The sequence below is a fragment of the Oculina patagonica genome, chromosome 3 (genome assembly GCF_052425735.1).
Source record: "Oculina patagonica isolate OP01 chromosome 3, crgOcupat, whole genome shotgun sequence".
NCBI lineage: Eukaryota > Metazoa > Cnidaria > Anthozoa > Scleractinia > Oculinidae > Oculina > Oculina patagonica.
The window spans coordinates 14,245,180-14,265,295 of record NC_135760.1 but is presented as its reverse complement, the minus strand read 5'-3'; the positions used below and the strand labels follow the sequence as shown (position 1 = coordinate 14,265,295).

The following is a 20,116-nucleotide window of genomic DNA, read 5'->3' as shown; positions in this document are numbered from 1 at the left end:
TCTAGGTGCAATGCAACAATCCCTTAGTCAGTAAATTTTGCTGTGTGTAAATTTTTGCTTAAAAACTGCTGTATGTGGCTATGCATGCAATAAAGAATGCGCGCCCCTTTATCTCTAGGTGTAATACAACAATCCCTCAGTCCCGCTAATCCCACTGTGATGTCAACTCCTACTTAAATTTACCGATGATTAATCTGAATTGAATTGAAACCGCTTTCAACTAAAGATTGCAGTCCTCTTTCCCAAACAGTTGGCTTGTTAGCTCAATTGGTTAGAGCGCTGCACCGGTATCGCAGAGGTCAGGGTTCGAGTCCCGACAAGCCTTTCTCTTCATTTATTTATCATCCGCAGTTCATATATTTGATTTCATATATTCATAATTTCAGTTTACACTTTGTTTGTGTAAGCCTCCTGCGAAGGTCTTTTGGCTCTTCACCAAGTGGTGTACGTGCTATGTCACCGAGCCAAAAGAACGTCTGCGTAGAAGATTACCTTCAGCCAGGCTTACTATTGTGTGTTATGGCTGACCGGTCATACGTGCGTGACATGAACGATAATCACTTGATTGACATGAGTCAATGACTCTATTGATTACTGACGGCCACTTTCCAACATCTCAACGTGATTCATATAGCTTGTTTAATCTGTTGAAGAAAAATGGAAATGGATGAGGCAGAGCATTTTGAAGAATCATCCAAGAAAAGATCTTCAAAGGAAAACAAAAGCTACGAGTTCGATGATCTTTTGAGGCTAACTGGAGGATTCGGTCGCTATCAGATGGCTCTTTATGTTTTTATCTGTCTGGTGTCCATTCCTACAGGCGCTCAGCTCTTAGTTCAGGTATTCTATGGTGCCTCGCCGCGCTTTAACTGTATCGCTGTGTCTGGGAATCAAACTTGTGATCCTGGGAAATGCTGCTCGAATTGCCAAAAGTACGAATTCCAAGGACCATTTACAAGCGCAGTTTCTGAGGTATGTGTTGTGTATGCAGTACGTTTAAATTTCAGAAATTTTCTATATGGTATGAATAAAGTTGATTATGCAAATATTTTAAAAGCTACTATCACCAGAGTTAACTCTGCTATCACTAACAAAAGTCGTTGGCACACGCTCCCCATTTTCCGTGCAATGCGCCCGAACTCCTTGTGCAGTGCGTCTAAGTTTCTAAGCAACATTTAAAAGTGGAAGCGGGAGAGAGACTTGATCAAGGCGTCAGTGTGCCAACAATTTGTCAGCGACGGCGTTGCCAAAAGTAGGAGTTCCGAGGTCCATTTACAAGCGCAGTTTCTGAGTGTTGTCTGCGGCGCGGTTTTAATTGTCTGAACGGTATGCGTAAAATTGATTATGCAAATCTGGGTGTCCATGTTTGTTTTTGCTAGTCCACCGTCACGCAAGTTTGGCCTCCGCTCTCCGGCCGGCCGAGTAAGCGATCGAGTAACGGCTTGGAGCCGAGTAGCCTCCAACGCAGTCGTGTTTAGGGGCGATCGTGTTTTACAAATGAGGCTACTAATATAGGTGCCGAGTAGTCCGAAATGTCAGCCGGACGGCTGGTATTTCAGACTAGGAGGCGATTTGCGTGGTCGTTCATGAAAACTGCTTTTACTCTACTAAAAAGAACTTGTAACCAAAGTTATTTGGCTGTTTATTTGACGTTTCAATTGCTAGTTCTATAGTTTAGGCTGATCTTGGCGCGTTATGGATTACCCTACTAAATTTTGCACTACATGCAAGAATTTGTTTGCTACGTATGACTGAAAAGCATCCTATCAAGCGACTTGTCCCCCTCTAAACTCGTTAAGCTGGGAGATAAATGAAGTGGCGGATCTACCCACCCCCCCCCCCCGCCCCCCACTTGTAAAGGGACTTGCGGGGGAATTGAGAGTAACCACTACGAGAATGACACTTTCACTGTAAACGAGGAAATGCTGACAAGAACTGAAGAAGAAGGAAGACTCTCGTTCGCTCGACTGTTGCTTGCTCCACGTGCTATGTCACGTGACTAATGTTTATCAGTCACATAATTCCACTACGCACTTATGCCTTAGTAAAGTAATACTCCAAGAGCGATAATCCTCCATATTCCCCTTTTTCGAGCAAGTTTATGAGAACTCATCTCCAGCTTCTGCCGGGTTTCTTCTATTATTTAGTGAACATGCAATTAATTAAATTTATATCGTCTTGTTTTGATTTACGTAACAAAATTCTATCAATGTAATTAATTTTATATTGTTACATCATGCATTGTTAAGCTTGCCCCAGCATGCCTTGGGGGTGGAATAAACGTGGCGTCCATCTTTGGTTTCGTTGTATTTTGTTAGTGCCACAACATGGTGTCGAGTTTGCTTCCAGCTGTGTCATCTGTGGCGACCTCGTCAGGACAAGGGTCGCCGCTGTGCTCCCAGTTCACAACCACGGGAGATCCACGAGAGGGAATGGTGTGGCTCAACGGCTGGTTCGATAGCGAACCTCCACCCAAGCACCAGCAGAAGGAGACCCGCCTGTGAGCCTCTCCTACAGCCGCTGGCGCTCCCATCAACACTAAAAATTTCCTCGCGAGTGAAGGAGTCTTGCTCGACGTCCATTTCACTCCTGGGGAAGTGTCTGTGAGACATAAATACTCCTAGATAAGGGCAAGAGATAAAAACAAGAAGTAGTCTCATTTAAGACAATGTTACAAGTAGCTAAGAACTTTGAGCAATGTGAGAAAGCTAAAGCAATAATGCAGCAAGCTAAAGGCCCCACAGAACAAGTTAACTACACTAGCACAAAGACACCCTCAAAGCCAGAGCAAAACTGGGGCCAGGGTAACTACAAAGGCACAAAACACCCTCCAAGTCCGAGCAAAAATGGGGTCAGGATCCTTTTAACCGCCAGCGCAAAACAGACACCTGTCAGTATTGTGCAGGTCCTCCACACCCTCGATCTGTATGCCCAGCTTCAAACAAGCGATGCGCTAGGAAGGGCTGTGGGAGAATCGGACACTTTGCCCGTGCCTGTCATGGGAGCACCCCTACCGCTCCACCCAGGCACACCAACTTGATGCCAGCTTAGGGGAGGAGTACGAAACTGATCTCTTTGAGGTGGATATCAAACCAGAAAGTATGCCCAAGTGTCTACAGCACTTCACAAACTGCACAACGGTGGGCCGTATCTTCGCCACTTGAAACTGGGTGTGACCAAGGCTACAAATCGTCGTGCAGTTAGATACCGCCTCTCTTTAAAATTTCCATTCCCTCCTGGGCAGGATCAAATACCTCACCCCTAGTAACATTTTCACCTTACACTCTACTCACACCTTTGGGTAAACTGTACTACTGCCAGCAGGGTACCACCTCCTCTTTCTGTCTTGAGGGACTCACATACAGAACACCCCTCCTGTCTGGCTCAGACTGTGTAAGCTAGGGCTGGTGAAGATCCGTGCAGATGAATTATCATTGAACATCAGCACTGCAACTGAGACCCCTCTGAGCCCCATACACTCACCCTGAGATTCACTCCAGCGACCTCCTAGCCACCAAACCATACAGCATCACGATGTTGCCTCCAATCTCTCCCTCCCTGCCAGTACTCTTGAGTGGGTTCTTAAAGCATTTCCTGTGTGCATCAGGATTGGGACAGTTCGGAAAGCCAGTTCGTTTAGACCTACCCCATCCTATGCCATCCACCGGCAGCCAGTAGCAAGACATGCCAAAATCAAAGAGCAGCTGACAAGATGGAAAGTGAGGAAGATTTCGAAGTTGGCAACAGCTGTGCAGTAATGAAATAAGAGAGACAAAGGACAAATTTAAATCTGCTTAGACCCATCAAACACCATTAACAAGGCTATAAGAGTCCCCAAGCATCCAATTCCCCGCTTCGAGGACATCTTGCCGCAACTGAACGGTGCAAGTGTTTTTCTGTTGCAGATGCAATGTCGGTTTCAAAAATACTTCTAATTCGTGCCACCATTCTACTCCTTTTGGCAGGTACCGGTGGCTTCGACTGCCCTACGGAGTTTCAAGTGGACCCGAGGAGTATCAAGCGAGACAGCAGGAAGCCCTTGCAGGATTGAAAGGTATCTGCAAATTGCTGACGTGTTCTTATCTATGGCTGTGGACAAACACAGGAGGAGGCCGAGAGAGATCATGATGAGAATCTTTACCATTTCCTGCAGCGAATGCAACAAGTGAAACTGCTGAACCAGCCAAGTGGAGGTTCAAAACCAAGGTGATTTTTGGGATTCCGCTCTCCTGAAGGGGTTAGCCCAGCTCCTCCTGTCGAGGCAATCTCCATGCAACCTGCAGACCCTGCTGTTCGGTTATTTGGGTTGCTCATTCCTTGCAGATTTTGTCCAATTGAGTGATGTGGTCAAGCCTTTAAGAGAATAACCAAATTCCCCTTCCAGTGGACTGACTCAATGACAAAGCTTTTGTTGAGTCAAAGGAACTTATTGCGCATGCCCCTGTTTTGTGTTATTTCAATCCGCAATTGCCTGTAACCCTTCAGGTGGATGCGTCTGGAGTTGGCGTCGGTGGCGCACTTTTGCAGAATGATCACCAGTGGCATTTTACTCCAACACTCTGACCGAAACTGAACAGAGATATGCTGTGATTGAAAAGGAATGTCTGGCTATATGCTTGGCGTTTGAGAAATGGGACAGTCTGCTATATGGAAGTCAGATATCAAGTACAAACGATCATCAGCCACTAGAGAGTATCTTTAAGAAAGCTCTCAACAAAGCACCACGGCGGCTACAGGCTATGCGCATGGACTCCAACGATGGTCATTTGAAGTGAAATAAAAAAGGTACAAAATACACCCTGTCAGCCCCTCTCCCACACTCTCTGGAAGTATTCGTATTAGAGCAATGGCTTTGGACAATTCTATCTCCACGCACTCAGAAACTTGCAGAGAGACTGCTATGATCAGCACTGCAAGCTATCTCTTCACTTACTGGCTGGCCACTTCCAAAGGTGTGGATCCATTGGTACGACTTACTACACCTTAAATGAACTCTCTGTGGCAGATGGCATAGTGTATAAAGGCCAGCAAGCAGTCATCCCGAGCTCATGAGCAGCTATGTGAGATACGAAATTTTGGAGTAGGCTCCTGCTTCACGAGCCAAGGTGTCCCCCTGGCCAGGCATGACTTCAGATATCAGAACAAGTGCTGTCTTTTTGCCCAGTTGCAAGTCACCCAACCATGCTTAGCCTGATATCCCAGATAATCCATGGTCCGTGGTTAGTCAGATAATCATGTGGGAAGGAAAGTGGCATCTGGTCACGACGTGCCATTACAGTGATTGGGTCGAAATCGATGTACTGCCCAAATCACTGCAAATAGTGCAGCTGACCAAAGCACACTTTGCAGGTTTGGGATACCTGTGCGCTATCACGGACAATGGTCCGAGTTATCGACTGAGTACAAGCAGTTTGCTTCTGTATGGTTTTGAACATGTTACCTCATCTCCGTACTGGCCACAAGGAAATGGCAAGGCTGAAGCAGCTGTGAAGATAGTCAAGAGGATGTATCAAAAGAAAGGAAATTTGGCACTGCTGGACTACAGAAATACCCCACAACAGGGCCAGGAACATTCACCAGCCCAAAGCTCATATCCCGACGCACAAGGGGCATACTTCCAATGACACCCGCACTTCTCCAGCCTGAGTCGCACATCCTGTTGCAGTCACAACTGAAATCGGTGCACGTCGAACCAGAGCCAAGCTATATTATGACAGAAATCTGGGAGGAACAGCATGAAGAAATTCAGCCTGGCCAGTGGGTATATGCCAAACCTAACCCTAAGCACAACACTCTGCCTGGCCTATGGCGTTGTAAGAAAGTGTCCTCACCAGTCCTACACTTTGTACTCCTAATGGCGGAGAGCTTCGCAGATAGAACACAGATCAGGCTGGCTGCAGCCCCACCACCTAATGCGGAGACCTATATGTCCCAGCAACCAAGTGCATCCTGGGAGGTGATCATCCTTAGGACAACCACTACCCACCTAAGTGTACCGATGACACCTCAGAAAATCAGTACCTGCTGTCCAGAACCGACCTACAACTCGCGGCTACACAGATCCATACAACCAGAGCGAAGAGCCTTAGACATAAAGAAACACCACAGTTCACAGGAAGCGGGTCAGTCAACAATGAAGTAGAGTGTACTACACCACCAGCCAACGAAGTGAGGACTCGCTGTGGCAGAGTTGTAAAAGCACCGGTCCGTCTGGATCTGTAAGAGACTTACTGGACTCCAATGTGTGGAGTTAGAGAGACATTGATTTAACTTGAACACCCTATCAAACATTTTCTTGTTGTTGAACTTTGCCTTGAACTGTTCCCGTTTAAACTGGCAATACTAGGGTTTATCAGTTAGGACGAACCTGTTACCCTTTCATATTTTTTTTTCACTGTTGTGTTAATATTGTATTTTTTTTTTTCACAAAAGGGGGGATGTTATATCATGCATTGTTAAGCTTGCCCCAGCATGCCTTGGGGGTGGAATAAACGTGGCGTCCATCTTTGGTTTCGTTGTATTTTGTTAGTGCCACAACAATATATGCCATTTTATATTACATAACACGATGTACGCTTTTGCAATATTGTAACAAATATATAGTCATGCAAATAAAGCTTGTTGCAGCTATTAAAGCACCTCCGGTTGGTTGGCTTATTATACATTTACCGTTTATTCTCAGTGGGATCTTCTGTGTGATCGCCGACATCTAAAAGCCATGACTCAAGCTGTTTATATGGCGGGTCTTTTGGTCGGTGCAGTTGCATTTGGAAGCATCTCAGACCATTTTGGAAGGAAAATCTCGTTCTTTTCGAGCATTGGATTTCTTGTAAGTACCAGTTATTTTTTTCGACAAAATAAGCAACCTCGATCGGTCCAAGAGCCCGCGTTACCCTAGTCAAACCACTATATGATAACTACATGACGTATCTACGCGTTTTCCAGCCGCTGGTCAAGAGGAACGCGGGTTCTGGAAACGAGATTGGCTTGCAGTGAGTTTAGAAAGAGCTTAAAACAAGCTGTTTTAGTGTTAGCTGTCCTACCAAATTTGGCTGTGTCTCGACAGACCTCCAATGGCACAAACCCTGCCAAACAGCTTATGCGTAGCAGAAGGGATTCGAAAAATATGATGGCTAGAAGTCTCTTTAAATAGAAGTGGAGTGGTAGTTAATTTTAGCCCCCTATAATTAATGAGTTTCAGGCAACATATCAGACAAATCAACCGCTCCGATGAGTTCGATAAGCTGTCTTTTCGAGCTTGCTCTCCGTCAGAGAAAATCAGAGCAAATTAGACGTAAATTGGGAGAAAGCTAGGTTAGTTCAGACGATATATTTTAGTCACCGTTGTCTTGATTCATATTCATTTTGGTTTTTTTAATTAACAGGCTACTTTTGGTGTGGCATCCGCTGTTGCTGACTGCTTGTCGCTTTTCTCTTTGTTTCGTTTCTTTGCCGGCGCTGGAACCATTGGCTGTTTATTGGTGCGGTTTGTGTACTGTATAGAAATGGTGGTCACTGCTCATCGTTCGTACATTGGCATGATAAACATGCTTTTTCTCACTGTTGGTGGATGCTTTCTCGCATTATTTGCGTACTTGATACCAAACTGGCGACATTTGATGTTGGCCGTGTCGTTACCAGGTTTCCTTCCACTTGTCGCCTGGTGGTGAGTGTTAAAAGTTGTGTTCCTGTGTATTAAAAAAGCGAAAAAGATTAGTAATTCGAAAATTGAGTTTATGATATTTGACTAGCCTTGTATTGTGTTTTAGGTATCATTTTCTCCGGCTGTCATCAAAATTCTTTAGTTTCAAACAATGAGTCGAAATAATGATGCTTCCTCGGCAAGTCAGTTTAGCTTTTTAAATTTCCTCTCATCTTAAAATTATTTGCCATCTAGTCCGATCAACAATAAAGGGGTTGTGGAAATGCTAAGGTTTCTAGTGTTAATGAATATAATAGAAATCTTCTCAGGCTTAGCAAGACCCGTTCGCCTCTATGCCATCTGTATTTCATACAAGGCGTCCAAGACCAGAAGGAACTCAGCGTAGTGAAAATGCGCTTAGTAGATCCGATTCACAAACAGTACAAATTCTGAACCACTGATAGTCCCAGTTATACACATAATTCGTTTATTTTTGGTTAATTTTCAGGTGGATTCCACGTTCTCCTCGATGGTTAATTGCCAATAACTACCTTGAGGAAGCTCATGAGGTGTTAATGAAATATGCGAGAAACAATCACGTGACTGTGGACTCTAAACATCTGAAACACGTGATTCAAGAAGTAAGAAAGAACGATGCAAGAAAAACTGACGATGAGAAATATGGCATCCTTGACACTGTGAAAACACCGAAACTTCGAAAACGAACCTTGATAATGTTCGTCAACTGGTGAGAACTAATGGACCCTTTGCAGCCAACGGTCACATGGAACAAAATAACACATTGCTGGAGGGCAAGCTACGCACTGGAACATCCAAAACAAAGCGACTTCAACCAGTCATGCCTGACTTTCCTATGATTTGTTTGTCCCAGAGCGTAGCTTGCCCTCCAGTGGGACGGATTTTGTACCATGTGACGTTGTTTGACATTATAGTCACGTGTTCCTAATACCAATCCACTAAAATTCCACATGTTAAATTTTCTTGCTGTTACAGAAACGTGCTAAAACCTTAACTAAGCGATTTCGCGGCTAGAAAGTATTTTACGTAAACTTTTCGTTCACGTCTTATATGACTGAGGTTGCCTCTAATAGAGAGAACCTCATTGGGTGGAGATCCATTTTGACAATCGGAAATGTACTACTTCCTTATCAAACGTACGATAAGTTTTAACATCGAATGCTAATATTTTCTTTGAAACTAATTATTTGTTTTTTGTAAATGTTCATTGTGTATTTTATATAGGTGTGCGAACGCCCTGATTTTTTACGGACTAAACTACAACGTTAAAAACCTTGCTGGAAATATGTACCTGAACTTCTTTCTTCTCCTTGTGGTCGACTTCCCATCCACTGCTCTATGCTGCTATTGCTTACAAAGGTGAGACATGGACACTTATCATGACTATAATGCATGGCCTTACTAGAGGATAATATGGGCTCCTTTTTTAAAATGAAAAGACAGACTTCGAAGTTTGTCGTCATTCAAATAACACCGTTTGTTAAAAGAAATAATCTCACCGTATCTAATGTAGTACGTTACGTTCAGCCGATTTTGCTTCAAAAGGACTTAAAATTGAGAATAACAAACGGTCGTGAAACGTGTTTCTTGTTATAACGAAAATTTTTATTTTTATAATGAAAAGTGAATAATGGGGGAGAAATTAAGGGTCGATCAGGGGACATTATCATGCGAGTCTACTTAAACATTAGAACTTAAGTTTTAAAATAAATCACGGTGTGCCAACGAATAAGCAGACATTGATGCCGGCGAAAAGCAACAAGTTCATGGCTGACTATCTTGTTTTTTTTTTTGACCCAGGTTTGGACGCCGTTTAACGTACTCATCATATATGACATTTGCAGGCGTAGCCTGTCTTCTGGCATTAGCAGTACCTAGCAGTGAAGGTAGGATATTATATTACTTATTATGATACTCAATAATGCAAGCTGTTGCTTGACTCGTAACCGTAGCGTGATAACTTACGCGAATTCTATAGACACCTGTATAGAGCTCTGATAGACCGTGCCCGTAAAGCTGAAAACAAAAATTAAGTAATTTTAATTAATTGAGGTTATACCGTAAAATTCCGGTTATAAGCCCTCCAGCTAATAAGCCCCCCCCGGTTTTAGGTCCATGTATCTGGCAACAACAAAAATACATCCGATTATAAGCCCTCCCGGATATAAGCCCCTCCGTTTATAAGCCCACCCAAAACCCCTTACGAAGTTGTATAAGCCCAGGGCTTATAACCGGAATTTTACGGTATTAATGGTCACAAGAGGTTCTCGGTAATGAAAAGACTGTTCACAGTCCCCTATTTTTCCGTGAAGTCGTAGAGATCGATCGTTAAGTCTGGAAAAATAGGGGACTGTGGACAGTCTAGGTAATGGAAGGAGGTCCCTTTTTCCTGGTTGGCGGTGAAAGTATTGACCAGAATAATAGTTTACATTTACTGTCATTCTCATTGTTTGCTTTCAAAAAGAAAGAAAACCAGAGCAATGCAGGTGCAATGGATTTACTGCGCACAGTTGTTTCGCTTTCCTGGGGCTTGTCGTGGTCAACATACAACATTTAGGGGTTAAAAAGGACCCAAGGTTGCGTAGCCTCATTTTTCTAGTAACTGCAAGTTACCGAGGGTTTTGTATTGTGTTTATATTTTAGAATACCAGGTTGCTGTTATCATTTTTGTAATGACTGCCAAGTTTTTCATCATTTCCACCTTCAACTCGGTGTACATTTACACCGCGGAGCTTTACCCCACTGTGATAAGGTATGAATAATTGTTAGTTATCGCTAAGCTAGTTTTAAATGATACAAAAAAAGCAAATCATACTTCCGCATATAACCTGAGACAATCAGATTTTTCTACTCCTAGATACAACACTGTTACTTATGGAAAGCACTCTTTGCGTTATGTAGGACTCAAACTGTCTACGACTGACAGATCAGCCAAGACACTGCAGGCTTTTACAAACTGTATGCGCAAAAGGGATATAACTCGCTTATTAGACACCGGCTGTAAGGGCTGCATCCTATGCTGCACATAATGCCTTTTAAGTCATATTTTTTAGTCATAATTTTACAATTAGTTAAAGATTTTAACATTTTTTATATCATAGATTATAATGGCATTTTTATATCACTTATATACATTTTTATTGTATTGATATTAGTATTAATGTAGTTTTTAGTTTTTAGCAGTGTCCCTAATTAGTATGGTGTATTATTCCCAGGCTATAAGGTTTTGACACTTTAATAAAGTTCTCACTCACACTCACATTACTGAACGCTTACTATTACGGCCAAAGTTTTTCGCATTCGATATACTAGACTAGGGAGCAAGCTATTCACAGGCTATAATAAGGTGGCTAGGCCGTGATGAATCAATAATTTATTTTGTTATTTTCTCTTAGCTAAGGATCCACGGTCTTAATTTCAGGTTGTGAGTATATATACTCGCAGCCTGTCAAACTTGTAAGCATATTTCTCTAGCGCACTATTTTACAAACGTCCCACGCGCAGCGTTAGTTATGAGATGGTAGAAAATCACACAGAACCACGTCATTGGCCAATGAGTGTTGAGCCAATCGGAAGCAATACGTTGGTACCCATTTATATATCTGGGTGGAGAGAGGCACTATGAGAGTAAAGTGTCTTGCCCAAGAACACGACGCAGTGCCCCGGCCAGGTCTCGAACCCGGACCGCTCGATCCGGAGTCCGGCGCACTAACCATTAGGCCACCGTGCCTCCCACATGTAACATGCATGTAACAGTTACCCAATTGAATATATATTGCTCATCTGATCGTTTCATGTCCTTTGGATTTACAAGACAGTTACAACCTTCAAACGACAACAGCCATCATGTTCGATGACTGGGAAGGGTTGGGCTTGTTTAGTTAGTGCAGAAAAAGAAATCCCAGTTGTCATTTTTAAGTGAACTAAACATAACTTGATTTTTGTATTATATCGTTTCATTTTGATGCAAAACCTATTTTGTTTTTAACCAGCAATTTGTATTTACTGATGTAGGAACAATGGTGTTGGATTGTGTTCAATGATCGCAAGGATTGGTGGAATTATTGCGCCATATGTCGTGTTATTGGTAAGTATGCAGGACGCGTGTCACATATAAACCTAGTAAATGTCCCAGCTCACCACGAGTCTCTCGTAGCTTAGTTGGTTAGCGCACCCAACCGGTATCTGGGAGGCCATGGGTTCGATTCCCGTTGGGGACTCAGATTTTTCTTTGTCCCATGCTCTTGTTATTGTTGAACAATTCATCTTTATTATTTATTACCGAGCTTAAAATTTACCATCTTTATTATATTACACACTTTATGATTTCGACAGTGCTGATCCTAGCAGTATGCAGGACGCGTGTCATTTATCAACCTAGTAAATGGCCCAGCTCACCACGAGTCTCTCTCAAAATTGTACTTTTTACCGAATGGTAATGAGGTGTAGTGATGATTCGCGAACTTGAAGTGACGTGTTTCCGTCACTCGTTCACTCCGTTCTGATATTAAACCGCAATTAATTCATGCATTTAACGGTGAACGTGCTGACAGAAAGGTTCTTTAAAACGCCATTCAGCACATGTCAATCAAAAACAAATTATCCTACAACGCTGACACCTGAGAGCACGAACCATCAATGACGCAACTCATGTGGAAAAATAAAAGATTCGAACGCAAATGAAATGAGATTGCATTACTTTATTAGACACTTATTTAGAAAAAAAAATGCGAAGGTCGGCACTTCATCGAATTACCAAATTACCATGAGGTTGCTCGAAGAGCCTTTGATTTTAGGGAGTTCTATTATTTTCAAAGTAAGTTTGAAATTAACCAGAAACTAATACGTTCATTGTTAATTTCTAGGCTGATCTTCCAAATTTGAGGAAAACGTTCCCCTTGCTGATACTCGGTGTCTTGGGCGTGGCCGCTGGTATAATGGCTTTTTGGTTACCAGAAACTATAACCAGTCAGATGGCACAGACCGTGGAACAAGCGGAGGCATGGGACGAGGATTATAAGATCTACTGCTGTAAAAAACCCAGAATCCAGGCTCCCCGCGAGGAAGTAGTGGTAGATGGAGAAGACACAACATTAGTGTAGTGAAATGTGTTATTGTTATATAATTCATTTGAGTTTATACCGTGGCATACCTTGCCTTACTTATGGACCTTAACAGCATATAACGGTTGATAACAAGCATTATTATATGACTAGCTCCGTGAGCGGTCAAGATGAAGCGAAATTCGTGCTCTGATTGGCTACCCGAGCGGTCAAGATGGAGCCATCTTGACCGCTCGGGATCGCCCTCTGTGCTCCCGCAAGCGAAAAACTTTTTTCCGACGCTACTTGAAAAAGCTTTTCGTCGTACGTAATTTTTCGCTATGAAGCTATTTTCCGAAACAACACAAAGATTTTCTGTCTGTTTCCAGCGAAAGGAAGTCCGATAACAAAGAAATAGGTTTTAAAACGAATGAAAGCAAACAAATTAAACTACAAAGACTACAAATGTTAACGAGTTTCGTGAATTTTATTTGCCGCAAAAACCGGCTAATACAAAAATTAATTCGCAAAGCGACTTCAAGACATGATATCAGTTTTGTTTGGCGGAAAAGGGAGAGACTGAGGACAGTGGCATACCTGAAGAAGTACTCGGAAAACTTGTATAACATTTTCAAATCTGCATAAAGCGGACGGCACGGAGAACCAGGCACTGCAAGCTTAACATCTTTTCACCGAAGCCTGTATAAACGCTCACGTCGAATAATGGGTGGGTCGAACATTTAAATTAATGATGTAGAAAAGTTCAAGCTTTTCCCGTGAAGTGGAAAGTCCCAAACGCTTTCAACAACCACAATTTCAACTCGTGTCGCGGCAGGTTTGCACAACTATAAAAGCGCCAGAAGCGAGCAAATACTCTGCAAAGCGTCCAATACTCAAATGCTGGTGGCCAGATGGAATGGAAATTCTTGTTTCAAGGCTTCAAAGACAACGTTGATTCGAAAATTTAAGCAATTTCGATATCCTTTTGATGGTTAAAAAGAGCTAAATTTCGATGTTGTCGCATCGTGTTTCTTCGTCTCGATTCATTCAAGAATTTGACAGTCACTCACTAAACTTTTAAACCAATGAAATGACTTTAGCGCGCGCCATTGATTGTGCATGCAACTGGCTTCCTTTTCAGTGCTCGAAAAAAGTCATATAATAAATCCTTTATTGACAAAGCTTGTTCGGTCAAGATGGCAGGAACTTGGCCAATATCCTGCCATCTTGACCTCACGCTTGGTCAATAACCCATATTTATCAGACGAGTTATGCAGAGGCCAGAGGCCTGGGCCCGTCTCATGCTTTCGGTCGATTTTTTTTGTCTGGGAAGGGCATTCAAGGTCACGCATTGTGATCGGCTTACTTTGGGTCGTCTGTCATCAGCCACTTGAAATGCGCATGCCTGGGATGAAGAAGATGAGTGGGACAGAGGAAGTTTAATAGCGAAGCGCGCGAGGTCTAAAAATATAATGCAAATGAATATACCTCCCATTAAGCTCAGAAAACATCAGCGTGTTCTGAGAGAAATAGAAGGACTCTAGGCAAAGTTTTCGTTTTAATAAAGTGTTTTAGGAGAACTGGCTGTTTTAGAAAGTGTTTTAGGAAAATCATCCGCCATTCTGGTTTGTTTGTCTGAGTCTTGTCTGAGTCATGACGTCACTCGCGCGCTTAACTATTACCAACCTCGTTCCCAGGGCCTCTCTCCTTTTCCTCCCTTGTCGTCGAGGAGAGAGACCCTGGTTGACCCTGGTCACGTGTCACCCAAAATCTGGGTGGCAAAAAAATACCGCAGCGGGGGTGGGTCCTTCAACCAATTTTGTCAAGATGAACAAAAATTACTCTCCAGGGTATTGAAGGGACATGCAGGATTTTGGTTTAAAATGGCGGCTGATAGTCCAAGTGTGTTTTTCTTCTATCCAGTTGTCTTCTGAAAGCGTTGTGTTCTTCTGGATACGACGTCAATATTACCTTAAAAGTGAATCAGGTTCCCCTCACGTACGCATGGAAATTCAAAACTTTTACAATAAGCTCCTTCTCTCTTGCCGTTTGCACAGTTCAAACAACTTTTGCCGTACACTTATTCATCTCTACGAGTTATTCAGAGTAAAAGGAGGCTTGATGAAGACGAGGAAAGGCAGGTAATTGTTTGAAAATACTTCAAAACAGTCAGTTTGTAATTTACAGCGTGCGCTTGCTCGCGATAGATGGCGTAGTAATCTTGTTTGTCAGATCTAGAACAAGTTCACGTTAAATAAAGTTAATTTTGGTTAATCTTTTCTGTTTTGTCGTTGCTCAGCACTTCGGAAAACCTTACTTAGATACACTATTTGAATTTCTTTTAGTTTCTGTGGGAAAATTTACGGCTTAAAGTCGAAATTAAAGTAACTCGTTGCGAAGCCGAAAATTAAATTCGTGTACAACTCTTCGCGCGTAGTAAGAACTTGAACCTAAAATAATATTGCCCGCTTAGTTTTCAAAAAGAATAGTTAAACCGCGATTCAAAACTAAATGCCTACACACTATTACTAGACTGAGGAAAATCTCCTCGAAGTAGCAACTTTCCGTGAAGCGCTTCGGCCACGGCAAGAAGAACGCTGTTCCTTTCACTTCTTCACTGAACAGATTATTGCTGCGATCACTGTCACATACCTCCGCACAAACCCGGCATTAACTCGAGTCAACGGAGTAAAAGAAGAACTTTTTTGGTGGTCCTTTTTTTGGAAACAAAGCGCCAATTTAAAACACCTGCTGACGGTTGGGAACAATTATTTAAACCCTCTCACCCCGGCATTGTAGATTTGTCACATGGACGAAAAAAGACTCTGTTACCCCTCCCTACCAGCTTATTTTTTTACCACCCAGATTTTAGGTGGTCACGTGACCAGGGTCAACCAGGGTCTCTCTCCTCGACGACAAGGGAGGAAAAGGAGAGAGGCCCTGGGAACGAGGTTGAACTATTACGTGAGTTTTGCGTATTTTGTATAAGTGTTTAACTCAACAAGAAATTCCTACTTAGGCCACAAAGCAAACTAGACAAGAGTAGTTAGTGATCGTTAGTTATTAGTCCTTTATACAAAATGTAAAGGAAAGAGACAAATTATATTTGATGAATTCTAGTGTTAGATACAGAACAAACACATCTAAGTTAAAGTGAATAAGTAAGAAACTTTATTTTATGAAGGTAACACACTGTTTACCTCGTGACCCTCCTATCTATAAGTGTAAAATAGATAAAAATCTGAAACGATACAATAAAAATCATTATTAATAAAAATATGAACAATATTACAGAGCGGTGTAAAAAACAACGTCTTGTTTTGTCTGGGCATGCGTCTAAAAGACTTGTGACTTTAAAATTTGCACACAATAGACATGGAGTCACACCCTTTCAAACGCGCACACAAATGTCCGGGAATTCCACCTTTTGACTGAGATATTCACCTATGAATATTGAAACAATATGAATTTGTTAATGAGCAAAAAATAGCCCAATCTGATCTTTTTTAAAGTGGACCATTGTCCTCATTAACTGTTTTTTATTCTTTAAATATTCAGAGGGGAATGTCTCCTTCTCTGAAAGACTTGTGACTTTGACACTTGCACACAATAGACATAAAATCACACCCTTTCAAACGTGTACACAATTGTCTGACAAGGCCCCCTTTTTACGGAGATATTAACGCATAAATATTGAAACAATAGGAATTTGTTAATGATCTGAAAACAGCCCAAACTGACCATTTTTAGAGTGAACCATTTTGCTCATTAACGGACTTTTATTGTGTAAATATTCAGAGGGTATTTTCTCCACGCTTTTAAGACTTCTGACTTTAACACTTGCACGCAATAGACATGGACTCACACCCTTTCACACGCGCACACAATTTTCCGAGAAATCCCCCTTTTTAATGGAGATATTTACACATGAATATTGAAACAATAGCAATTTGTAAATGAGTTGAAAACAGCCAATCTGGTGATTTTCAAAGTGGACCATTTTGCAAATTAACGGATTTCTACTGTATAAATATTCAGAGGGGATTTTCTCCGCGCTTTAAAGACTTATGACTATGACGCAATAGGCATGGAGTCACACCCTTTCACACGCGCATAAAATTGTTCGGGAATTGGAAGTTAGAAGGAAGTTGCTAACTACGGGTAATTGGCTCCCGTATGGGTATATGTTAACCATGCTCACTTAATACCTACTAAAAAGCGAAAATTATTTAACCATGGTTACTTTATACCCAAATTTTGGGTATATTTTAACCATGGCTACTTTATACCCAAATTTTGGGTACATTTTTACCATGGTTACTTTATACCCAAATTTTGGGTATATTCTAACCATTGTTACTTTATACCCAAATTCTGGGTATATTTTAACCATGGTTACTTTATACCCAAATTCTGGGTATATTTTAACCATGGTTACTTTATACCCAAATTTTGGATATATTTTAACCATGGTTTCTTTATATCCAAATTCTGGGTATATTCTAACCATGGTTACTTTATACCCAAATTCTGGGTATATTTTAACCACGGTTACTTTATACTCACTTTTTGGGTACAGTTTAACCATGGTTACTTTATACCCAAATTTTGGGTTTATCTTATCTATGGTTACTTTATACCCAAATTTTGGGTATATTTTAACCATGGTTACTTTATACCCAAATTTTGGGTACATTTTTACCATGGTTACTTTATACCCAAATTTTGGGTATATTCTAACCATGGTTACTTTATACCCAAATTCTGGGTATATTTTAACCATGGTTACTTTATACCCAAATTCTGGGTATATTTTAACCAAGGTTACTTTATACCCAAATTTTGGGTATATTTTAACCATGGTTTCTTTATATCCAAATTCTGGGTATATTTTAACCATGGTTACTTTATACCCAAATTCTGGGTATATTTTAACCACGGTTACTTTATACTCACTTTTTGGGTACAGTTTAACCATGGTTACTTTATACCCAAATTTTGGGTTTATCTTATCTATGGTTACTTTATACCCAAATTTTGGGTATATTTTAATCATGGTTACTTTATACCCAAAGTCTAGGTATATTTTAACCGTGGTTACTTTATACCCACATTTTGGGTATATTTTAACCATGGTTACTTTATACCCAAATTTTGGGTATATTTTAACCAAGGTTACTTTATACCCAAATTTTGGGTATATTTTAACCATGGTTATTTTATACCCAAATTTTGGGTATATTTAAACCAGTAACACAACACAAGTACACAAGTAACATAACGCACAAAAGTCGAAACGGACTGAAAACAATCAAATTAAGTAATCAAAATTGTGAAACTTTAGGATTATTTATCCTTCTGAGTTCTAAGTGCTGAAATCTGGATCACAGTCATGAAAAATGACAGAAAATGCTAGCAATTCTTTTTCAAGAAAAAAGCGAAAAAAAATGCTCGTTTTCCCAAAAAATGCCGAAAAAAATGCTAGCATAATCGAGAAAGGCCTATCCGTCCCTAAATCGCGAATTGTTTCATTGACTACAGAGGTTTTTGCTGGTATAAACCCCTTCGTAAGCTTGTAGAAGCGGAGATTTAATTTTTGTGAATGTCGGACGCTCCCAAACAACGGAAAAAAAAATCGATGTCGAAGTTGTCATGCGCATGCCTCCAAAGTTCAAAGTTTTCTAGACCTGTTGACTGTTCAATTCAGTTCCCACTGTTTTATCCACCTTCAGTTCGCCAGCACTCACTTTCATAGCGGAGCTCCTAAGCGTAGCACCATAACCATGAAAGAAGGAACACTATCGAAATGAGTTTTCATGGTCAACATGGATAGCGGTATGGTTCGCGGGCGCGTACGTACGGCGTACATACGTACGGAGTCGCGCAACATGGCGGCCATAGTGAAGCAAGAAGGCCGTATAAAGGCGGCCGTATAAAGGCGGCCTTTAAAATTTAAAGAGGTTTGAAAAGAAAAACAAGAAGCAATGAAACAAAATGTGGCTGAAAATTACGTGTAGAAAGTAATCGACCGCCAAAAAAGTGGACATTGAGAGCCATAATCGATCGATGACTTTCGTGTCTATCTGTAAAGCCAGCATCGTACATGAAGGAGCATTCGAAAGCTTAATCGGGTTGATAGAATAAACAAACCATTTTATTACTACGGGGTAAAAAAAAAAAAAAAAAAAAAGGAAAAAAGAAAAAAAAAACCTGACCCTCTGGGATTTGAACTCACAACCTCCGGATACGCAGACTGGCACCTTACCGATTGAGCTAATCCGACAGACTCTGTAATGCACGTTGAATATATCCTATATCAATGTAATAGATATTGTGGAGTCTACTACTAGTCTCGAAACTATAACAGGATCGCGAAACTATTTTCTATTGCTAGAAAGCAGATAATTTACTGTACTCTAATTAAAAGTAATTTTTCGTGCATTGAGTAATGATTTTGCCCCGCTTTAAGATTATTATTTTTGTCGTACTGCTGACATTCAATATAACCGTGAGCTATTTAAATTTGTGTCGCACCTATAAGCCGCCATAAACATTAGTACTTTGGCCGCTTATTCACTAGAATGAAAACATTGTAAGCTCCAGTGAAAATTAAATAAATGGGGAGCTCCGCTTTTAGGCTTGTCTAAATCTATATATTAATGAAATTCCTAGTTTATATATATGTATTATGATTTATCTCTTAGGTCCAGGATAGAACGCAATGGTTTTTAAATTAGTATTACTTATTTGACTGGGTTATTTGACATTTTCATATTATTTCATACTTAAGGAATTATGTGTGTTTTGTTGAACTTTTAGCAATGAGAACGTCCATCCGGACATTTCTGTGATATACACATCTGATCTGACATACATCCATTTCTACCATGCCATGCCATTGAAAATACAGCCAATCAGAATACAGGAAAGCCGTTGTATATTCGACGGTATTCAACCCAACCTTCCCATCGTGCGCCGCGATCTTTTTCCCTACTAAATTTAGTAAACGTATTTTCTATGGCATGGAATAAAGTAGTTATACAACACTTTCTTGTGGTAAAAGGCGAGTGTGTATACCAAGAAAATACAAGGGACAAGTGGGATATTCCATAGTATACCACTCGAAAGCGTTGCATAACTAGTATGTATTCTTAAAGGTACTGTGTCACGGATTTTAGCCAAATTTACGCATTGGAAATGACCATCAAATTCAGTGAAATATAAAATCAACCTCTTAAAACAGCGAAGGGACATTTCAAAATACAAAAGAAAGTACGGTTTGCCAAAAGCAACGAAGATTGAAACAAATTGCGATATGGGTTTTTGAAATATTGTTGGGCTGAACAGTTTTCAAAGTAAATCTTGTTTGCTTGTAACTTCAAATTATAACGCC

At 41.0% G+C, this 20,116-nt stretch overlaps 1 protein-coding gene across 1 annotated transcript; it reads left to right on the top strand.

Moving 5' to 3' along the window:
- The first annotated feature begins 525 nt into the window (after nt 1–525).
- On the top strand, nt 526–16,616 carry LOC144646728 (organic cation transporter protein-like). Its single transcript, XM_078506412.1, has 9 exons — nt 526–972; nt 6,683–6,829; nt 7,386–7,666; nt 8,151–8,390; nt 8,906–9,040; nt 9,482–9,567; nt 10,325–10,433; nt 11,696–11,768; nt 12,547–16,616. Exons 1-9 carry the CDS (start codon nt 658–660, stop codon nt 12,781–12,783), a joined length of 1,623 nt encoding a protein of 540 aa, XP_078362538.1. The 5' UTR covers nt 526–657; the 3' UTR covers nt 12,784–16,616.
- The last annotated feature ends 3,500 nt before the right edge of the window (nt 16,617–20,116 follow it).

Excerpts from the sequence above, each read along its gene's own strand:
- LOC144646728 (XM_078506412.1), top strand. The coding sequence starts at position 658 with ATGGAAATGGATGAGGCAGAGCATTTTGAAGAATCATCCAAGAAAAGA. Across the intron at positions 973-6,682 it reads TTACAAGCGCAGTTTCTGAG|TGGGATCTTCTGTGTGATCG; the intron begins GTATGTGTTGTG and ends GTTTATTCTCAG. Across the intron at positions 11,769-12,546 it reads CGCCATATGTCGTGTTATTG|GCTGATCTTCCAAATTTGAG; the intron begins GTAAGTATGCAG and ends GTTAATTTCTAG.